Below are 21,448 nucleotides of genomic sequence, written 5' to 3' on the forward strand. Positions count from 1 at the left end.
CAGTTCCTCATTTAGGAACGACAAATCTACAAAAACAATCAGTGATTAAGTTGTGTCTCTGGCACGTCTGAGAGAGTGTCTCATTCATCCTTGATTGCACCCTCGGCCTGCCCTGCAAGGTCACCCGCTCCCACCGAAACAGCGCTGGCACTTTGCGCAACAGGATCCATGTCCTTGACACACACAATCCTTTATTGTCTTAATGCTGCATATTTGCCTTAACGTCAACGAAAATAGAAACTCTCCATCAAATCTGTATTTCTTTGTGTTCACAGCAAGTGTAAATGAATGACTTGTTTTTTGTCATGTGGCTTTGTGTACATGTGACTTTGTGTTCTGTGCTGCAGGTTGAACTGCACCCCGTGCGCTGGCCTCTGTCCCAAAGTGTGCATGGGGCTGAAGACAGTTGACTCAGTCACTGCGGCGCAGGCTCTGAGAGGATGCACTGTGATCAATGGCAGTTTGGTCATCAACATCCGCGGAGGGAGTAAGAACAAACAAGCTCTATTCTGATTTTTATTATTAAGAAATATTTAGCTCTGGAAAAAATTTGTAGACCACTGCAAAATTTGCAGTTTCTCTGAATTTATTATTTATATGTTTCTGTTTGAGAAAAACAGACATTTTTTATTAAACTACTGACAATATTTCTTCCAAATTTCAAATAAAAATGTTGGTCAAAATAATGAAAAAAGAGGTTTTCTGACCTCGAATAATGCCAAGAAAACAAGTTTATATTCATTTTTAAACAACACAATACTAATGTTTTAACTTAGGAATAGTTCAGAAATCAGTATTTGGTGGAATAACCCTGATTTCCAGTCACAGCTTTCCTGCGTCTTGGCATGCTCCCTATCAGTCAGCCACATTGCTGTTGGGAGACTTTATGCCATTCCTGGTGAAAAAATTCAAGCAGTTTGGCTTTACTTAATGGCTGGTGACCCTCTTGCTTCAGGTCTGGAGATTGTGATGGACATGACAGGGTCTTGATCTGGTGGTCCTCCATCCACACCTTGATTGGCCTGGCTGTGTGGATTTGAAAACATGGCATCTTTTTCCGTTATTTTGACCGGTTGTAATTTTCAGCAAATAAATTCTCTAAATGACAATATTTTTATTTGAAATATGGAAGAAATGTTGTCAGTAGTTTGTAGAATAAATCAAAAATGTTCATTTTCCTCAAACAAATACATTCACTTCCAATAATTCATTGTAATCAAATTACAGAGTAGCCTTATTGTACTTCATTGTACATTTTAACTTTCATAAATTTTACTTTCATAAATTCATAGATTTTAAACTTGCTCTTCTTTTCACCTCTCTCTGTTAGATAACATAGCCGCAGAGCTGGAAGCTAACCTGGGCCAGCTGGAGGAGATCACCGGCTACCTGACAGTGCGACACTCATATGCCCTAGTCTCCCTATCTTTCCTTCGCAAGCTCCGAATCATCCATGGAGAGACACAGGAAGTTGGGTATGAGTCTTCTTCATTGGATGTCTAGGTTTTCTTTGCCACCATTTGATGTAAAGAAACTGCTGGCTTTATCCATTTGGGATGTCAGGTCTTGTTTGTCAACCATAACGATACCATGTCATTTTTCTATTCCTTCCTTTTCCCTTCTCACATGTGTGCTGTTTTCTTTCCCATCAGGAATTATTCATTCTACGCGCTCGATAACCAGAACCTGCGTCAGCTGTGGGACTGGAACAAACACAACCTGACCATCCAGCAAGGTCGCATGTTTTTCCATCATAACTCCAAACTTTGCATGTCGGAGATCCGGAAGATGGAGGAGGTGACTGGCACTAAGAACCGGCAAACAAAGAATGACATTGTCTCAAAGACCAATGGAGATCAGGCTTCATGTGAGGAGGACATATCTTTGCGTTTCCTTTATGCTCTTGTGCTCTTTTTCTGAGTAAATCTGAACGCATTGTGGTTGGTGTTTCACCAGGTGAGAGCCAGGTTTTGAAGTTCACACAGATTCGCACACTTTCAGACAAGATCATAATTAAATGGGAACCTTTCTGGCCGCCAGATTTTCGAGACCTCCTGGGATTCATGGTTTTATACAAAGAGGCGTAAGTGACTCAACTTTTTTTTTTTTTTTTTTCAAATGGACCTTAAAGGTGCACTGCAGGATTTTCCTGACTCGTACAAAAATAATGCAAATGTTGCTGTTGACTTTTTGACTGCTATCTGTTACTTGGCATTGTAATTACGTTTTTATGATGACTAGTAATTAGTTGGCTAAACACAAATTACAGCTAGTCATCTAACTATTAGCGTAACTGTTCTTTGATATGTACAAAATATGCTATTTATGCATGATAAGCATAATATTTAAACAAATACTTGCAAAATAGTTCATCCCACTGGTATTCTCTTGAGTCGGTTAGGCTGCGTGTGCAACTGAAAAATCATGTCAGGGCCTGAGCTTCTGGCGGTGCTTCGCCTGCGAGGATGGGCCAGGTTTGAGTGTTGTGATTACAAACAGTAACTGAAAATCCTGCATAATGCACCCATAATCAAGATAGACAGCATATAATGTGTTGTGAATGAAATTAAGACTGTGAGGGATAGGGGATGAAGTACCATCCAAAATCCAGAGCATTTTGTCCACTAGAAACTTCAGTGAAGACCAGTGTTAATTTTGACAGCAAATTTTGATTTAGTTTTAGTCATAGTCTTTTGACTAAAATGCCATCGAGTTTTAGTCTAGTCGGAAATTGTTTTAGTTTTACTCTAGTTTTAGTCGACTAAATATCATAAGATTTTAGTCGACTGAATCTACAGTAGATTTAGTCGTCTAAAATCTAATTTAGTTAAATTGTAATGCATTAAGTAAGCATTTCTCTAACAATACACAGATACAATACAATGATACACATCTGATATTCTCCAAACTGTTTATGTTCACTTAAGACAACCAACTGTATTTTACTGTATGTTTATGTCTTTTAGTTTTTGCTTTTAAATGTCTATAAAGTTTTTTTTATTTCTGTTTTAGTTATTTTAGTACATCAGGTTAAGCTAAAGCTTGGAAACTAGATTAAATAAAATAAGTTTACATTTTTTTATATTTATTTTTTATTTCAGTTAATGTTTATTTCAAGTAATGAAGATTTTTTTATGGTTTTAGGTTTAGTTAACTATAATAACCCTTATACTTGTAAAATATATTGAATAATGTGTCAAATAATGTTCTTAGTCTTTCCTTCCTGTGACGGAACTCTAAAATAAATAGAAATTAAATTAAATACAGTTTATTGTGTTAACAAAGTAACAATAATGACCAGGAAAAAATAATAATTATAAACTATCACGAAATACACCATGACTCTTATTTTGAAATGTCTGCAGTCTGCACTCCTTTAAGTTGAGATGAGGGAGATAAAATATGCATTCTTACAACCGTCTAAAACATATTACCATACAAACATCGTGTAGTAAACATTGTCATAATTCATCAACATTAGCTTATAAGCAATCGCTTGGCATAAATGTGCGTTATTCATTAATTGCAAAGCAGTCTGAAGTGCAGCTGGGCAAGCCTGTAGAGCGCTCAACAGTGCCACGCTTTCCCGTGGTTAGATCAGCACATAACAATTCAAATGTGCGCATCTTCCACACAGGACAGGACTGGATATCTTCCCAAATCGTCCCTCTCGATCATTTTCATCTCGTTTTTATTCGTTGCCGAAAATTAGAGTAGATTTTAGTCATAGTTTTAGTCATTCAAAATGCATTTTTATTTAGTCACCGTCTCGTTTTCGTCCGTGAAAAAATGTTGTTGACAAAAATTATGACAAATTATTCGTCAACGAAATTAACACTGGTGAAGACTATATTTTATGTTTTGTTGACCTAAAGGAAAATTATCTCATGATTTACTCAACCTCAAGCCATCCTTTTTCAACCAAACACAGTCGGAGTTATATTAAAAAATATCCTGCCTCTTCCAAGTTTTATAATGGGAGTGAATAGTAACCAATATTTTAAAGCCCAAAAAAACACATCCATCCATCATAAAAGTAGGGGTTAATAAAGGCCTTCTGAAGCAAGGCAATGGGTTTTTGTGAGAAAAATATCCATATTTATAACTTTATAAACTTCCGTACACGAGTCGACTCTGGCGGAAGAGTGAACTCTGACCCGAAGCATGATATATTGACGAACGTGGAAGCACAGAGGATAGAGCAAAACAAAACACCGGTCACGAATAAGTCTAAAAAGAGAATTTTTAAAGAGAAATATTGGAGGAGCTTGAGTTTGTTGCCCAGCCCTATTTGTTTGAACCGCGAGAGGCGTCTACTCTCACCTAAGCTTACGCTACATTCTGTCATACGTCAGGTCAGAGGTCACTCATCCGCCTGAACTCAACTCTCTCGTGAGCGCGCAGACGTTACCGGAAGCTAATGATTATAGTACATAAAGTTATAAATATGGATATTTTTCTCACAAAAACGCATCGCTTTGCTTCAGAAGGCCTTAATTAACCCCCTGGAATCGTATGGATTACTATTAGGATGGATGGATGTACTTTTTTGGGCTTCAAAATCTCGAGCCCCATTCACTCCCATTATAAAGCTTTGAAGACCCTGAATATTTTTTAATATAACTCCGATTGTGTTTGACTGAAAGAAAAAAGTCATATACACGTAGGATGGCTTATAATTTTCATTTTTTTTATTAACTAATCCTTTAATGATACACACCAAGTTATACGGACTGTATTATCCCTCACATCCTCGTTTTCATTTTCACCATTTTAACAATGGTGTCTACCCTGACTTTAAGGTCCATTTTATGGCTGTGCTTGGTTTGTAGATTGAGTTCAGTGCAATGCTCTGTTAGTGTTTGATAACATTTCTCTCTGCTTCTCTAGGCCATATAAGAATGTGACTGAGTTCGATGGTCAGGATGCATGTGGCTCTAACAGCTGGGTCATAGCAGATGTGGACCCTCCGCCTCGCGCCACAGAGGGAAAAGAACAGCAGGAGCCTGGATACCTCATCCTTCCTCTGAAGCCATGGACGCAGTATGCCATCATGGTCAAAACCCAGCTCTCCGCTTCTGATGAGCACCAGGTCCATGGGGCAAAGAGCGAAATCATCTATGTCCGCACCAATGCTACCAGTAAGAGCTTCATAAGCAGTGTTGTAGGAAGGTTATGATTTTTTCAAGGAAAAGGAAGGAAAATGAAACTTTAGCTTAAAACTAAATTTAGTCATTTCTGAAGTCTTTTCTGTAAGTTGATTTCAGTAGCAGTGTTTATCGTGCAGGCTTGGCATGAAAGAGGTCAGAGGCTGGTAAAATAGGTCACTGGTGACTTTTAGTGGTGTGAAATCACTCTGCAGTATGCAGGATGTCAGGCCGTGATTTAGATGAAAAAATAAATGTGGTTTGCTTTCAGTTTTGCCAGGTGTCTGTCTGACTTCCTTTTGAGCTTGTTTTGTCTTTCCTTCCTGATAAACCACATAACCATTCACTAAGCTGAGAACATTGTTTCGGCAGCTGGTTGGCAAGAGCTGAAAGTAGCGCTTCAGGGTTTTTCTCTTTTTTTTTTTTTTTTCTGGTTTGGCAAACGGTTGGGTTCACACACTGTGACATCGACGGTGCCCCTCTACTTCTTCCTTTTTAGGAGGAAGCTGTCGTTATTCTTCTTGTCTCGTTGGTGACCCAGTCTGACAGTGCGGTCTAACCAGAATTGAGTTTTGTTAAGAGTCTACTAGTCGTCTACTTTTTTTTTTTTTTGGCTTGGACTTCCTCAAAATCGTTAATTTTTTTCTACTTACTAATGGGTGAGTTGTTTGTTGTTGTTTTTCAGAACCCTCTGTGCCCCTGGACCCCATATCCTCGTCAAACTCCTCATCTCAGATCATTCTGAAGTGGAAGCCTCCTAACGATCCAAACGGAAACATCACACACTACTTAGTCTTCTGCCAGCAGCAACCAGAGGCCAGCGAGCTCTACAAGTTTGATTACTGTCAGAAAGGTTAGAAAACATAAAGGAACATAATATAAAACATACACACTACCGTTCAGAAGTTTGGGGTTGGTAAGATTTGAAATGTTATCTATGGAAGCTTGTTTCCACCATGAAATAAAAAATAAAAAAGGTAATTGCGACTTTTTATCTCACAATTCTGACTTTTTTTTCTCACAATTGTGAGTTATAAAGTCAGAATTGTGTGATATAAAGTCAGAATTGTGTGATTAAAAACTCAGAATTGGGAGATATAAAGTCAGAATTGGGAGATATAAAGTCAGAATTGCGAGTTATAAAGTCAGAATTGCGAGATATAAAGTCAGAATTGGGAGATATAAAGTCAGAATTGCGAGATAAAAAGTCAGAATTGCGAGATAAAAACCTTTTTTTACAGGCTTTTTTGTATTTTTAACTATTGATACATGGGTCATAGCACCTAATTAGCTGGAAGTTAGGGGTGTGCGAGACAACGATTTTTGATCGTGGACGATTAAAATGTGAGAACTTTAATACATTAGCTTTATTAAGAATCAATGTATAATTTATACAGAGAAGTCTAGTGTTATATTTTTATATTTGTTCATTTAATTTTTTACTTGAATGCTACTGTTAAATACATCTACTGTAGCTGAAAAAATAAATCATTTTATTAATTTCATTTGTATAATGTGTAGCCTATGTTTTTCTTCTTTTTTAATAACAAAGATAAAATTAATAACAAATAATAACAAATAACATAAAAAATAATGACAAAGATTTTTATCTTCGCCACTTTGGCCTAAATGTCTGCCATTTTTAATTTTATTTTATATTTTGTTATTTTGTAAGGCTTTGTTTTTAAAATAGGGAAATTAGTTTGGCTGTAATGCTCAGTCACTTGCAAAATAGTAAAAACAACATGAAGAATCGTGATAAAAATCGTGAATCGTGATTTTCCTGAAAAAAATCGTGATATGATATTTTTGCCATATCGCCCACCCCTACTGGAAGTGCTTTGATTGGAGAGCAAAATCGAAGCCTTATGTTTCTGTTGTTCAGGTATGAAGCTGCCCACCAGAGCTCCCACACAAGTGGACAACGAAGAGGAACAGAAGTGGAACCAAACCGAGGAGCAAGGCCAAGATAGCCGCTGCTGCGCCTGCCCCAAAACAGAGAAACAGCTGAAGAAAGAGGCAGAAGAGACAGAGTACCGCAAAACCTTTGAGAACTACCTCCATAATGAAGTCTTTGAGCTCAGGTAAATTTCACAGTTCCTCATTTAACTAGTCTAGATTAGAACTGCAAAAATGAATCATATAGACTTTTTTATTTGAAAGAATTTTTCATATATAGTCAGTATATATTGTACATTATATAAACTTATGCAGACCGTTTTCTCATAGTTTGAAGGAGAGCATTGTGCAAGATGTGAAATATCTAATTAATATATGAAATAATCAACAGATTGATCAATTATCAAAATAGGTGGAGATTCTCAAGTGGTTCATGTTGTTACGGTGTTCATCTGTTTTGTTTAGAGTTCTAAACTCAGGGTTGAACGTCTTAGTAGTGGTCCGAACACTTTCCCTCGCTGGGTTGTTTTTGACTCCAAGACCTTGAGTACATGTTTTTGTTAGTTGCATTTCCACCTTCTTGGTGTATCTTTGGCCTTCAGAAGCTCACAGCTGGCTCTAAAGATCTCGTTCCACTCCTACACACATGCACACTCCCACGTACACACACAATTTCACTCAGGCCTTGGTTTAGTGTAATCTTTGTTTTGGGGGGGAAGATGTTGTCTGGTCTGTGGTGGGGATGGACAATGTTGACAACGACTACCACAGAGGAAGTGGAGACTCCTACACAAGCGGTTTGTCTCGCTACCCTTCATTGTTCTGCACGTTTTATTCACTGCGATTTTACAGACTATAAAAAGTATTCAATTCGTTTTATTTAGACTTTAAAATATGGTTTTACTTGAGAATGATTTTATCCTCAGAAATGCTTTGGCTCTTAGAGCACACCAAAAAGTGCTGAATCCTCCTGTCCTGAGCTCTTATATATGAGGAAATAACTGAAGGCTGAGGTGCTCTGGTAGTGGTTCACCGCTGGAATAGTTAAAATCAACCACATGAAATGCTCATTTGCTCCCTCTAGAGGCGATGCTTGTAATGAACCCAATGAACTGGAATTTTGTGGCTTGCAGTCCATGCATGCTAGTTGTACGCTTTAAAAGATGGCCAAAATAGCCTTTAGCGAAGATACACATTTAGACTTTGTCTTCTGGTAATGTGCGTCAAATACACCAACGTTCAATCATTTGGGGTCGGTAAGATTTTAATGAAAGTCTATTTGACCGAAAAAACAGTAATATTGTGAAATATTATTATGATTTAAAAGAACTGTTTTCTATTTTAGTACATTTTAAAAAGTAATTTATTCCTGTGATAAAGCTGAATTTTCAGCATCATTACTCCAGTCTTCAGTCACATGATCCTTCAGAAATCATTCTAATATGCTGATTTGCTGCTCAAGAAACACTTATTATTACCAATGTTGACAACAGTTATGCTGCTTAATATTTTTGTTGGAACCATGATACATTTGTTTTTTTTTTTTTTTTTTTTCAGGATTCTTTGATGAATAGAAAGTTCCAAAAAAATCTTTTTTTTATTTAATCTTTTTAAATGTCTTTTCAAATCAATTTAATGCATCCTTGCCGAATTAAAGTTTGATTTAGAGTTTGAAACATCTTTAGTAGTGGTAAAGGTGGGGGAAGTATTTTTGTCCAATCAAATTCTCTTTCATAATGAGAGTGTTTCTGCTAACAACCTGCTTCAATAGGAAATGTCACAGAAAGAAAACTGTGCTCAAAAGATTTCAAAGTTGCTTATATTTCAGTTTGTTCAGAGGTGTTGAATGAATAGTCACTTTAATTGCTTTCAGACTCCAGATATTTCCTAAACTGTAAATTGCTACGGTTTTTATGCAATTATACAGTCATTTGTGGTCTGTATTCAACAATGACAGGATAATGGGAGCTCTTTTCCTTCTTAGTGAGAATGAAGGAAAAACTCTGCGTCATCAGGCATATGTTACATTTCTTTTGATTTTTCCCACATTGCTTTGAAGGATTGAACATTTGTTTAGCGCAGGTGACCATTAGATTATTGAACGAAATAAGTACTGCAACATAGAACTGTCATTTAGTCAATCAGATTGCTGTTTACACATTAATGTTTTTATTAATGTTACATGCATTATTGCATGACTCACATCAGCTGGAATCACAACATATGCACACTTTTTCAACATCCACAAACATCTGATGTATTGTAGACAAATTAAATGCCTGTTCACAAAAAAAACTACAACAGTCATTCACATGCTCTAATTCAAGATAAAAAACCATCTTAAAGTCCAACCTGAATATGCTTTAAAGGGGACCTATAATGCCTCTTTTACAAGATGTAATATAAGTCTCTGGTGTCTCCAGAATGTGTCTGTGAAGTTTCAGCTCAAAATACCCCACAGATCATTTATTATAGCTTGTCAAATTTGCCCCTATTTGGGTGTGAGCAAAAACACACCGTTTTCGTGTGTGTCCCTTTAAATGCAAATGAGCTGCTGCTCCCGGCCCCCTTTCCAGAAGAGGGCGGAGCTTTAACAGCTCGCGCTTCGGTTGCTCAACAACAACAAAGCTGGAGAATCTCACGCAGCCAAAATGAGGATTGTCAGTAACGGTGTTCAGCCTTACATTGTTCAAACCGGAGTCGACACTGATGGAGAGACTCAGGAAGAAGTTACAACTTTTAGAATGAAACTGGACGTTTCTGAATGGTTAGTGGATAAATGTATGTAGTTGCTGTGGAGTTGATTCAACTCATCGACTAGCATGTGCCGTCATGTTAATCTTTTGTGCAAATCCAGTGTTGAATTGACCCTCGTTTGTGAAGCAGTCCGGCGTAAAATGACAGCATGGCAACAACACTCTACTACAACAACTCTTCCTCTTCTCTAAAGCAGCCCAACATGGCCTCACCCCCTTTGTTGCGTGTTCTCTGGCGCAGGGTTTATGTAAATTTTGGGGTTAGTGATGTCACTAACCCGGGAAGAAGCTCGTTGTAGTCCCTACCAGCCGTTTGTTGTAGTCCTTAAACAGAGAATTCTTTAAAAAAAATATCTCCTTTTGCATTGAACTTTGAGCGTCGTAACTTTGCAGATGTTGTTTATGCTCAAACAGCAACATTACACACTAACTAAAGTTAAAAAAGTGAAATCAAAATCAAGGACCCCTTTAAGACTGAACCTAAATCTAGACTGTCTTCCTTCTCTTTACATGTTTCTGTGTACCCAGGACATCAAGACAGCGCAGATCTCTGGTGGGCATTGCCAATAGGACCTCCTCTCGTCTTTTCACTACACCCTCCTCGTTGCCCAATGGCTCTGCCACTCGTAGCCCAGAGGAAGAAGCAGAGGCCAATAAGATTTCACTGATTGTTCATGCCAAGGAGTCGACAGTCATCTCCAATCTGCGCCATTTCACCAGCTACCAGATAGAAATCCATGCCTGCAACCATGAGAGTGACCCCACTCGCTGCAGTATGGCGGCCTACGTCAGTGCCCGCACCATGCCCGAAGGTGTGGGATTGTAATTTTATAATGCATTATTTCATATAGTATAGTTGTTTTTATTGACATATAGTCTTCTGTTTTTGTACAGAAAAAGCTGATGACATTGTGGGTCCGATAACCTATGAGGTGTCGGAGTACTCTGTACACATCAGGTGGATGGAGCCCAAGGCCCCTAATGGCATGATTATTCTCTATGAAGTCCATTACAAGAGACTGGGAGATACAGAGGTGAGATGTTACACAGGATAGAGATGGAAGCCTGCACTCTGCTCCCATGAATGCTGGCTGCACTTTTAAACTGATTTTTATCAGCCCTGATGAAATCTCCAAATAGCTCCAAATAAACAAGCTTTTTTAACATAATTGCTTCAGCTGTGTATTTCTGTAACCATGGAGAAATCCAGCCAGAAACAGAGGAAATGTTCCTAATGCTGTTTTTGAAAAGCCTCGGATAAACAAGGGATGATTATATAAAGGTTAATAATTGTTATAAGCAAAACAAAATGTGATGGTTTTGCACTTAGCGGCACATGCACCTGTTTGGGTTGATGGATTTGAAACGCTCTGTTTACACTGACCTCTAGCAGTTTCATTAAAATCTGATGAGTAATATTTATATGTATTGTTGTGAGATGGACTTTAAAAACATGATGATAACTAAGCCTTTGCCACCGAATAATGGCCGTCTTGAGTTCGATGTGCACAGCAATATGGGTTATCTAACTGCATGCCTTTATGTCTAAGGAGCTGCACCACTGCGTATCCAGGAAGAATTATATTGCAGACGGAGGCTGTAAGCTGAGAGTGGTGCACCCTGGGAACTATACAGTGCGGATCAGAGCAACCTCCTTGGCAGGCAATGGATCGTGGACAGAGCCAACACACTTCTATGTTCAGGACCTACGTAAGACGGCTTGTCTATAATGCCTATGAATATCATATCTTCAGTTATTAAATTATGCATGAGACACACATAACTGAATTTTGAAGAGGTTTGTGTGTGTGTGTGTATCTGGAAAAAAACTAAATATTCACACACTGATACTATTGAGTTATATTGAACAATTTGAAAGTTTCAACCTCTACGTCTATAGTATGGAAAAATGGTCAAAATGTTGCAGTTGTTCAATATGGAAGCCCTAAGATGCCATGTTGCAATTCAGTTTTTTTTAAACCATAAATTGGTTTTGTTTTGTGGTCATTTTTATTGTTTATTATTGGTTAATTTTGTTGTGGGTTTTATTTTAATTATTTTTTATATTAAAGGCACAATATGTAAGATTTTTGGATGAAAATATCCCAAAACCACTAGAACAGTGTTATTTATTTTGTTGACTTGTGTACTTACACTATCCCAAATGTTTCCAAGAATGTTTAAATACAGAGAAATAAGCAATTTTAACCAGCGTCGCCTATCAATGACATTATTACCCTCGATTTCCGGTTTTATTTTGTAGAAACCATGGAAACACCAAAGACGCTTTAATATAGTATGTGTTTTATTAGACAGGTGAGCAACTGTTTGGATACATTCATTGACAGAGAACTAATCATGTTATATAGCTCAACACAGTAAGTCTTATTGTTTAAATCTCGTTTTCTTGATTTACCGCCATATTTTACCATGACTAATTTCGATCTAGCTTACTGCAGTGTGCAACAAGTGTCTCTTAGTAGCCAGCCGAGCGAATGCACAGAGTAGCATTATAACAACTGTCAACACACAAATGTATCTAATATGATAAACAGCGCTGTGTTACCCCACATACTCATGAGCGGAAGAAGCAGAAGCGTTCGTCTGTGGCATAATAAATGTTCCACTGCTCTTGAGCCGTGTGTCGCACTCGTCTCTCATTAGCAATTGCTTCAGCGGCCTCGTTCCGTTCCAATGTCTTTCAGCTCCACCCTGCTTCATACTACAGTAATGTTAATAGTTCTTTAAAACATTAGCTCATCCATGAATATGATTTCTGCATGAGTCCCATTGGATTCGATTCCATTGGCTGTAGATGTGAAGACTACACCTCCCATGCATCATTAAATTACGCCTTTGTTATGAATTAGTGACCTCTAGTGGTGAAAAATTACATATTGTGCCTTTAATTGATTTTTTTTATTCCTTGGCATTTTAATGCTTCCTGTTAATATCAGTATATAGAGAATATTTTTTATTTAATCTATTAAGTATTATTTGCTCCATTGTGTCCTGCACCTGTATACAACTTAGTTTGGAAGTGCACAACTTTTATATATTTTTTGGTTGTATCTATGTGAACAGGTGTGGACCCATCCAACATGCTGAAGATTGTGATTGGTCCGGTGATCTGTGTCTTTTTACTCCTTGTGATGGGAGGTGTGGGCTTTTTCATGTTCAAGAAAAAGTAAGTGTTGTGATTGTCCTGAAAACTCAAGCATAAAACTATTCTTTATGAGGTAAGTAACGAATTTCATTAATTTTTGACCAGGCAAACAGAAGGTCCAACTGGGCGACTTTATACCTCCCCAAATCCAGAGTATTTCAGCCCAGATGAGGGTGAGCAACTTTCCTTTCCCTGCGTGTGTGACCTTTAGCAGAAAATGCTGGGGTCGATGCACATTTAATTTAGTTCTAATAGAAGAGTTGATCACATTAACGATCGATTTAAGCAGATTATCACATTTAAAATGACTTTCTCTTTTGCCTGAGATCTGCTCCATCTCAAATATGACACTGTGTGTCCTGCATGTGTGTTGTGTTTGTGCAGTGTATGAGCCAGACGAGTGGGAGGTGCCCCGTGAAAAGATTAACCTATTGCGAGAGTTAGGCCAGGGATCTTTCGGCATGGTGTATGAGGGCATCGGAAAGGACATAGTCAAAGGCGAGCCACAGACCCGTGTTGCAGTGAAGACGGTTAACGAGTCGGCCAGCCTCAGAGAGAGGATCGAGTTCCTCAACGAAGCTTCTGTGATGAAGGCGTTCAGCTGCCACCATGTGGTAAGACATGTCTCTTACATATCAGCCTATGTGTTTTGTAGTCTTATTTTAGTATTTGTTTATATATTGTTTATTATTATTTTGAATAAGCTTTTATTTTATATTTTCATTTAAATGTTTAATTTTAGTAGTTTGTGCTTTTATCTTTTTTTTTCTTTTTTTTTTTAATATTTCCAATTTAATTTTATATCTGTTTTAATTTTAGAATTTATTAATTTCAGTTAGTTACCAAGGCAACATTTCTTTTAATCTAATATTTATATATAGACACTACTGCTCAAAAGTTTGGAATAATTAAGATTTTTAATCTTTTTTGAAAGATGTCTCACCATCGCTGCATTTATTTGATCTAAAGTACAGTAAAAACAGTAATACTGTGAAATGTTATTACAATTTAAAATAACAGTTTTCGGTTTGAATATATTTTAAAATGTGATTTATTCCTGTAATATAAAAGCTAAATTTTCAGCATCATTAATCCATTCTTCAGTGTCACATGATCCTTCAAAAATCATTCTGATATTCTGATTTGGTTGTCAGTCATTATCAATTATTATTATTAATTATTATTGGTGCTCAAATATTGATAATGGTCCTTATTATGAGTGTTGAAAAGTTTTTGCTGCTTAATATTTTTGTGGAAACCAAGGAATACATTTTTCAGGATTCTTATATGAATTGAAAGTTTAAAAGAATAGAATTAATTTAAAATAGAAATCTTTTGTAACATTATAAATGTCTTTACTGTCAGTTTTGAATGACAGTGTATCACGGTTTCCACAAAACTATTCGAACTATTCAACATATACTTTTTAGGTTTTATTTTAATTACTGAGAATGATTTTGATATTTTTAGGTTTAGTTGTAGTTAATAATAACACTGGTTGGACTGTGGCATATTCTGATGGTAACTGACATGATCTTGTGGGTTAGGTGAGGCTGCTGGGGGTGGTGTCTAAAGGCCAGCCCACCCTAGTGGTGATGGAGCTCATGACACATGGAGATCTGAAGAGTTTCCTGCGTTCTCTCAGACCTGACTCAGAGGTAACAAATCAGAAGTGTCACTATCAGACCTGCTAGAGTTTTTAGATACTGTATGTATATATATATATATATATATATATATATATATATATATATATATATATATAAAAAATAATGTATTTTTGTTTTACTGTGTTGTTTGATTGCTTTGTTACAGAATAACCCAGGTCGGCCTCCTCCAACGCTGAAAGAGATGATTCAAATGGCCGCAGAGATAGCAGATGGCATGGCTTACTTGAACGCCAAGAAGTTTGTGCACCGAGACCTTGCTGCCAGGAACTGCATGGTGGCCGAAGACCTGACCGTAAAAATTGGAGGTACATTACTAGTGACGGGTGTACATTTGTTTATTTAAGCTTAAAGGATTAGTCCACTTTCAAATAAAAATTTCCTGATAATTTACTCACCCCCATATCATCCAAGATGTCCATGTCCTTCTTTCTTCAGTCCAAAAGAAATTAAGGTTTTTGATGAAAACATTCCAGGATTATTCTCCTTATAGTGGACTTCAATGGTCTCCAAACGGTTGAAGGTCAAAATTACAGTTTCAGTGCAGCTTCAAAGGGCTTTAAACGATACCAGACGAGGAATAAGGGTCTTATCGAGCGAAACGATCTGTCATTTTCTAAAAAAAATCAAAATATATATGCTTTATAGGCACAAATGATCGCATCACAAGTGCTTCCACCAGAACGCGATTCCGTATTCTTCAAAAAGCTTACGCTGTATGTCCTACGCCTTCCCTGTTCAACTTATGTAACGAACGTGGCGCCAGTTCCGTTTTTTCCATAAGTTGAACAGGGAAGGCGTAGGACATTCAGCGTAAGCTTTTTGAAGAATACGGAATCGCGCTCTGGTGGAAGCACTTGTGATGCGATCATTTGTGCCTATAAAGCATATACATTTAGATTTTTTTTAGAAAATGACCAATCGTTTCGCTAGATAAGACCCTTATTCCTTGTCTGGTATCATTTAAAGCCCTTTGAAGCTGCACTGAAACTGTAATTTTGACCTTCAACCGTTTGGAGGCCATTGAAGTCCACTTTATGGAGAAAAATCCTGGAATGTTTTCATCAAAAACCTTCATTTCTTTTGGACTGAAGAAAGAAGGACATGGACATCTTGGATGACATGGGGGTGAGTAAATTATCAGGAAATTTTTATTTGAAAATGAACTACTCCTTTAAAGAGGTCCTGTCTCTATATTATCTGTGCAATGCCCTGAGCGATCCTAAGTCCCACGATAACTTGCACTGTTTCAGGTTCAAAAAGTAATAGCAATAAATAACACCAGTAATAGGCTATTATTAACAGCTTTGTAAAAACAGAAAATAACAGCTCCTTTCAGCCTGTCACCATCATGCAACATGAAATATCAAACATACAGTAGTAGTTCTTTACAGGTTTTTGCATTTCATTGCGCTATTTTTTCCTATTGTTTTTATGTTTGGTGGATGTGTTTGGCTGTTGCACTCGTGTCTCTCATCTTTTGCAGTGTCTCACCCATGAAACGGCATTGTAAAAACGCGGCGCTCAAGAAAAAAAAAAAAGTTCAACTTGCGTTTAACAACTTTGCTTTTTTCTCATTCCACTAGGGCAGTGGAATGAGAAAAAAGCAAAGTTGTTAAACGCAAGTTGAACTTTTTTTTGTTGTCTTGCAAGTTGTCTTGTTTTTTTCAACACAATAACGCATTTCTGAGTGAACAGCCGCTTTAAGACCAGCGATGTGTTCTACGTTCATAGAGCGTCACACGAGCGGTTAATCATGTGGTATTTTCTTCTCTTAACGGTTATCATTGCTGTATTGTAACGTTTGCTAACATTTTTAATCAAAATCGCGATTTCTTGATTTAAATATAATAAACTCGAGGCTAAACATTACATTCAAATTAATTGAAAAAATCTGAAAAAATGCCCAGTCCTACTTTACGCCGACTGTTTTATGAAAACTATGAATTCAGACATTCTGTTTTTCACATACTATAGTAGGGAAGTATGAATATTCGGATGCAGGGATAATACCAATACCAAACAATAAATGTTAAATATTCAAAATTGTCTTTTGAAGGTTGATTTTCCCAGTATAGATTCACAAATAATCCAGTTACATTTTATTTGTGTATCTTGCATTTGTGGAAAAAAGAAAAAGCATTACATTACCATAATATCTAAACTAATATCTTTTACTCATTTTTCCTTTATTATAAGTGAACCTGTGACAAGTAGAAATAGATAACTCTAAATGCGTTTTCTGTCCTCTGTGCTCAAGAATCTACACAAGGCAGACACTCTGAACGATTAATCGTGTCCCACAATTATGATTTCTGTGTAAATACCTTGTTAAAATGCATTTTTTTTAATAATAGGTGCCACTTCAGATGCTTCGTTTTCGTATGGATGAAAAAACACTGCGTATAATTATGTCCATTTATGATAAATGTTTCACAGTCCGGGTGGAACTCATTTTGGGTCTAGTATGTATCCTAAATAAAATAACTGCACAAGGCTAGTAAAATAGTCTAGCTTTGCCACACAAAAGTGCCAAAATGAGATGCTGAATGCAAGCTCATAATGAAAAAGGAGGTATGAAGCACGGGATGTGTTGTAGTATATCTCATACGTTGATTGTGTCATCTGTTGTTTTAAGAGTTTTCTAATGATCTTGTGTTGACTGCTGTCAGATTTTGGCATGACGAGAGACATTTATGAGACGGATTACTACAGAAAGGGTGGGAAGGGCCTGCTTCCTGTGAGATGGATGGCCCCTGAGTCGCTGAAGGATGGAGTCTTCACCGCTCATTCAGACTGCTGGTGAGCCGACCACGTGCACACACACACATACAACCATATGAAGCCATGCATCATTTTTGTAGGACAATCCTTAGAGTATGTTTTAGTCACTCGTGACCCACGTTGTGCTTGTCCAGGTCGTTTGGTGTGGTGTTATGGGAGATCAGTACTCTGGCTGAGCAACCCTACCAGGGGCTGTCCAATGAACAAGTCCTTAAGTTTGTGATGGAGGGAGGATTCCTGGACAGACCTGACAACTGCGCAGACAGATTGTGAGTGTATTACTGAATTATTGCTCGTGTTAACATCCCAAAGTTGGTTTTTATTGCAATGCTAACTTTACTGTGTATGGGCTCAAAAAGGAGTTTTTTCTGCTGGTCAGTCGGACCAGTACTTACAGTAGTCTACTTGTCCTGTCAATATTTTCACCTGCACATCATGAAAGAATGATCATTTTTTTATTATTAGCAGTGCATTTTTATATTTGCTAGAAATATTTACATTTTTCTATAACCTTCTTTTCAACATTTTGTTTTCTAATCTTATTGATCAGTGTTTTTTTGTCCTTGCAAGAAGTCCTTTGCAACAAGCTGGAAATTGCAATGCATCTCCATAAATTGACTGTTACTGGAATTTTGCAACTTGTAGCAAATAAATCCTAGTATAATAAATTTCAAATATAGGTATCAAGTTATTTTTACTAGGTCCCTTTTAGGTCATTTAGGATTCACACATGGTTATTTATTGAAACGTGAAGAACCACAGTCATGCTTTCCTTGTCAAACGCCAATAGCTATGTTTCCATCCAAAGTTGCGAATTTGGAATATCGCATAAAACATTTGCAAATAAAGCACTGTTTCCATCCAGTGACCCAAAGAGAACAAAATCCTGATAAACTGGCACTAAATGTCACTAAGAAAAATGGAAGTTGCTGCACTGTATATAATCATTTTTGTGTATAATAAATTACTTGCGCCTCAGAGTGCGCAGATGAAGCACAATAAATGCTGTAATGTTATCTTGCATTCAGATGCCTGGTGTTTGTGAACGCAATCGTGTAAGGCACTTCTGGGAGGGAATTATATTGAACCACTTTAACGACAGACTTTGCTCAGGCATTACAGAATGACCAAAACAGCATTTCAGATGCTGTGCAACGAGATCAGTCCACTGGTTGGTTCAGTCATGCCATCCCATCGCATAGTCACGTCTTTTTTGATGCTCATCAAGGAATTTATTCGGTAAAAGTGTTTCCATCGTAGTTTATGCACGTGTTTTCGTATCGCATAAAAAATTTATCCTACTCATTTGAGCTTTTTTATGCACATTTTTAGAATGTATGCACATTTTGGCGTCTCCATTTAGTGTTTTTTTTTTTTTTTAATCGATATACCAAAATGCGCATAAAAATAGGTGGATGGAAACATAGCTAATGACTGTTAAACATATTTTACTGGACTGCACTGTTTTTAATGTTTTAATTCATAGATATGTGTAACTGATGTATTTAAAAAAAGTATCACCTAAATGTATTTAGAAATTTTCTCTTATATTAATCTTAAATGTCTTATATAGTTCATTTTAATTTTTTTATTCACTTTGTTCTCACCATGAAGATAGCCTTGCTGCTGACATGGCTTTAAAAAAATTTACATTTAAAGTGTTCGTTCACCCAAAAATGAAATTTCCGTCAAACCCGCAAGACCTTCGTTCATCTTCAGAACACAAATTAAGATATTTTTGATGAAATCCGAGAGGTTATTTTTTTTAATCTCCCATAGAAAGCAACGTAATTACCACATTCAAGGTCCAGAAAAGTAGTAAAGACATCATTAAAACAGTTAACATTACTGCAGTGGTTCAACTTTAATGTTATGAAGTGATGAAAATACTTTTTGTGTGCAAAAACAAAACAAAAATAACGATTTTATTCAACAATTTCCTCTCTACTCTGTCATTCTCCTATGCAGTTTGCATTGAAACACACATCAAACATGGAAGCTCTGCACTGCGTTAACTGCATAGGAGACTAACAGGGTAGAGAAGAAATTGTTGAATAAAGTCACTATTTTTGTTTTGTTTTTGCGCACAGAAAGTATTCTCATCGCTTCATAACATTAAGGTTGAACCACTGCAGTCACGTTGACTATTTTAACAATGTCTTTACTACCTTTCTGGGCCTTGAATGTGGTAATTTCATTGCTTTCTATGGGAGATAAAAAACCTCAGAAATATCTTAATTTGTGTTCTGAAGATGAACGAAGGTCTTACAGGTGTGGAACGACATGAGGGTGAGTACTTGACAGAAATTTCATTTTTGGGTGAACTAACCCTTTAACATAAATAAATGTACTTGAATTTTACATATCTCCTGTTTCCTGATCTTCCAGGCATAACCTGATGCAGATGTGCTGGCATTACAATCCCAAAATGAGGCCCGCCTTCCAGGAGATCATCGAGATGCTCCGGGAGGATCTGCATCCCTCGTTTCAGGAGGTCTCCTTCTTCTACAGTGAGGAGAACAAGCCGCCCGAGACGGAAGAGTTTGATATGGACCTGGAGAACATGGAGAGCATCCCGCTGGACCCTTCCTCGTACTCTCAGAGGGAGTGCTGTCTAGATGGGGACGAGGGCTCATCCGTGGGCCTTCGAGGGAGTTATGAGGAGCACGTGCCGTATACGCATATGAACGGCGGCAAGAAAAACGGACGCATCTTATCCCTACCCCGATCTAACCCTTCTTAATATTATTAATCCCATCAAGCTATATTAGATTTTTTTTTTCATCATTTTATAGATTCACTTTTATTGAGCTCTCTATCAGAAGCCCTTCAGAAAGTAATCTCAGGACATTCGTTTTCTTCTTTACTGCCTCAGTATGATGATGATACAGGGTGCAGGCTTTATTTTTTTGTATTTAAAGAAGAAAATACACATTAACTGCTTCTTTTCTGTCGTGTTTTTTTTTTTTTTTATATATATATATTGCCAAGTTTCAAGGACTGGTCAAATGGAACAAACTGTGAAACTAACCTCAGACAACCAGAAGGCTGCTTTAAACCTTACATCTCCTCAGACTCTCTCCTCATCCACCAACAGATTCTCCCGGACTTTCTCCAGAAAAAGACAAAATATATATAAAATTAAATTAAAAAAAAAAAAAAAAGTGACCTTACTCTATTTGTGGCCTATGTCATGACAACATGGAGTTGTGTCTGAATCTGTACACTTTTGGCTTTGGTGGCAAACCTGTTGAACTTGGGAACTGTAGGATGACGTTTAGCGTCCTTCCAAGAACAAACTGTCTACAGGGGAAGCCTGTACAAGACACTGCTTTTCTACCTGCGACTCAGTATTCCAGACTACACAGAGAGAACGAACAGATTTTTGGACTCTTATTTTTTTATTTATTTGCTTACCTGTGCTCCTTTTCTTCTTTTTCCCCCCTGGTGTTCACACATTTACAGCTGAAGGATATTTAAACCGTTTTCAGGACTTTTGACAAAAAGAGTTCCTCGGATTGACCAATAGTTGCTGCTTTGATATATTTTAGTGGGTATAGATGACGATAAAAGTATATATAAATATATTATTGATGTTTTTGTACATAGTTGATATGTCGTCATTCGAGTTATTGCCGGTTGTAGAAATGTTTTTACATGTTTGTCTCGAATCTTTATTTTTTCTAATCCGAAAATCATACTAATCATCCTGGACCTCTGATCAGCCATCAGCTCCAAGATGCACAGGAGTGTCTAGATGCCTTCGGCTTCAGATGTCAAATCTTGATATCAATGGAAATAACTGCTGTAAATAAAGCAGTGAGGTGCATTCAAGAAGAGCGAATGGATGTGTTTCTGTCATGTTTTTCTTGTGAGCGGTTGTGAGAAAGTCCATCAAAGCACAGATCATAGATACAGGGTCATTTTAACGAAGTAAGTGTTTTACATCAGATTCGCACAATTTGTGTGATAAACTGTGAAGAGACATATGACAAAAATGCAAGATCATGATAAAATTCATCCCACAAA

General features: G+C 37.1%; 1 protein-coding gene across 1 annotated transcript in view; it reads left to right on the forward strand.

Moving 5' to 3' along the window:
- insra (insulin receptor a) overlaps positions 1–21,448 on the forward strand; it is a 67,095-nt gene extending 45,647 nt beyond the window's left edge. The window contains exons 4-21 of the mRNA XM_051918172.1: positions 348–487; positions 1,331–1,475; positions 1,653–1,867; positions 1,957–2,083; positions 4,891–5,141; positions 5,833–6,000; positions 7,033–7,231; positions 10,331–10,614; positions 10,697–10,836; positions 11,353–11,512; positions 12,887–12,989; positions 13,074–13,141; positions 13,353–13,582; positions 14,516–14,626; positions 14,784–14,943; positions 17,308–17,437; positions 17,554–17,688; positions 19,808–21,448. Coding sequence (XP_051774132.1) covers positions 348–487; positions 1,331–1,475; positions 1,653–1,867; positions 1,957–2,083; positions 4,891–5,141; positions 5,833–6,000; positions 7,033–7,231; positions 10,331–10,614; positions 10,697–10,836; positions 11,353–11,512; positions 12,887–12,989; positions 13,074–13,141; positions 13,353–13,582; positions 14,516–14,626; positions 14,784–14,943; positions 17,308–17,437; positions 17,554–17,688; positions 19,808–20,162 — 3,121 coding nt within the window. The 3' untranslated portion in view covers positions 20,163–21,448. The remainder of the gene's footprint in view (positions 1–347; positions 488–1,330; positions 1,476–1,652; positions 1,868–1,956; positions 2,084–4,890; positions 5,142–5,832; positions 6,001–7,032; positions 7,232–10,330; positions 10,615–10,696; positions 10,837–11,352; positions 11,513–12,886; positions 12,990–13,073; positions 13,142–13,352; positions 13,583–14,515; positions 14,627–14,783; positions 14,944–17,307; positions 17,438–17,553; positions 17,689–19,807) is intronic.

Source organism: Ctenopharyngodon idella, chromosome 2, assembly GCF_019924925.1.
Source record: "Ctenopharyngodon idella isolate HZGC_01 chromosome 2, HZGC01, whole genome shotgun sequence".
Taxonomy (NCBI): domain Eukaryota; kingdom Metazoa; phylum Chordata; class Actinopteri; order Cypriniformes; family Xenocyprididae; genus Ctenopharyngodon; species Ctenopharyngodon idella.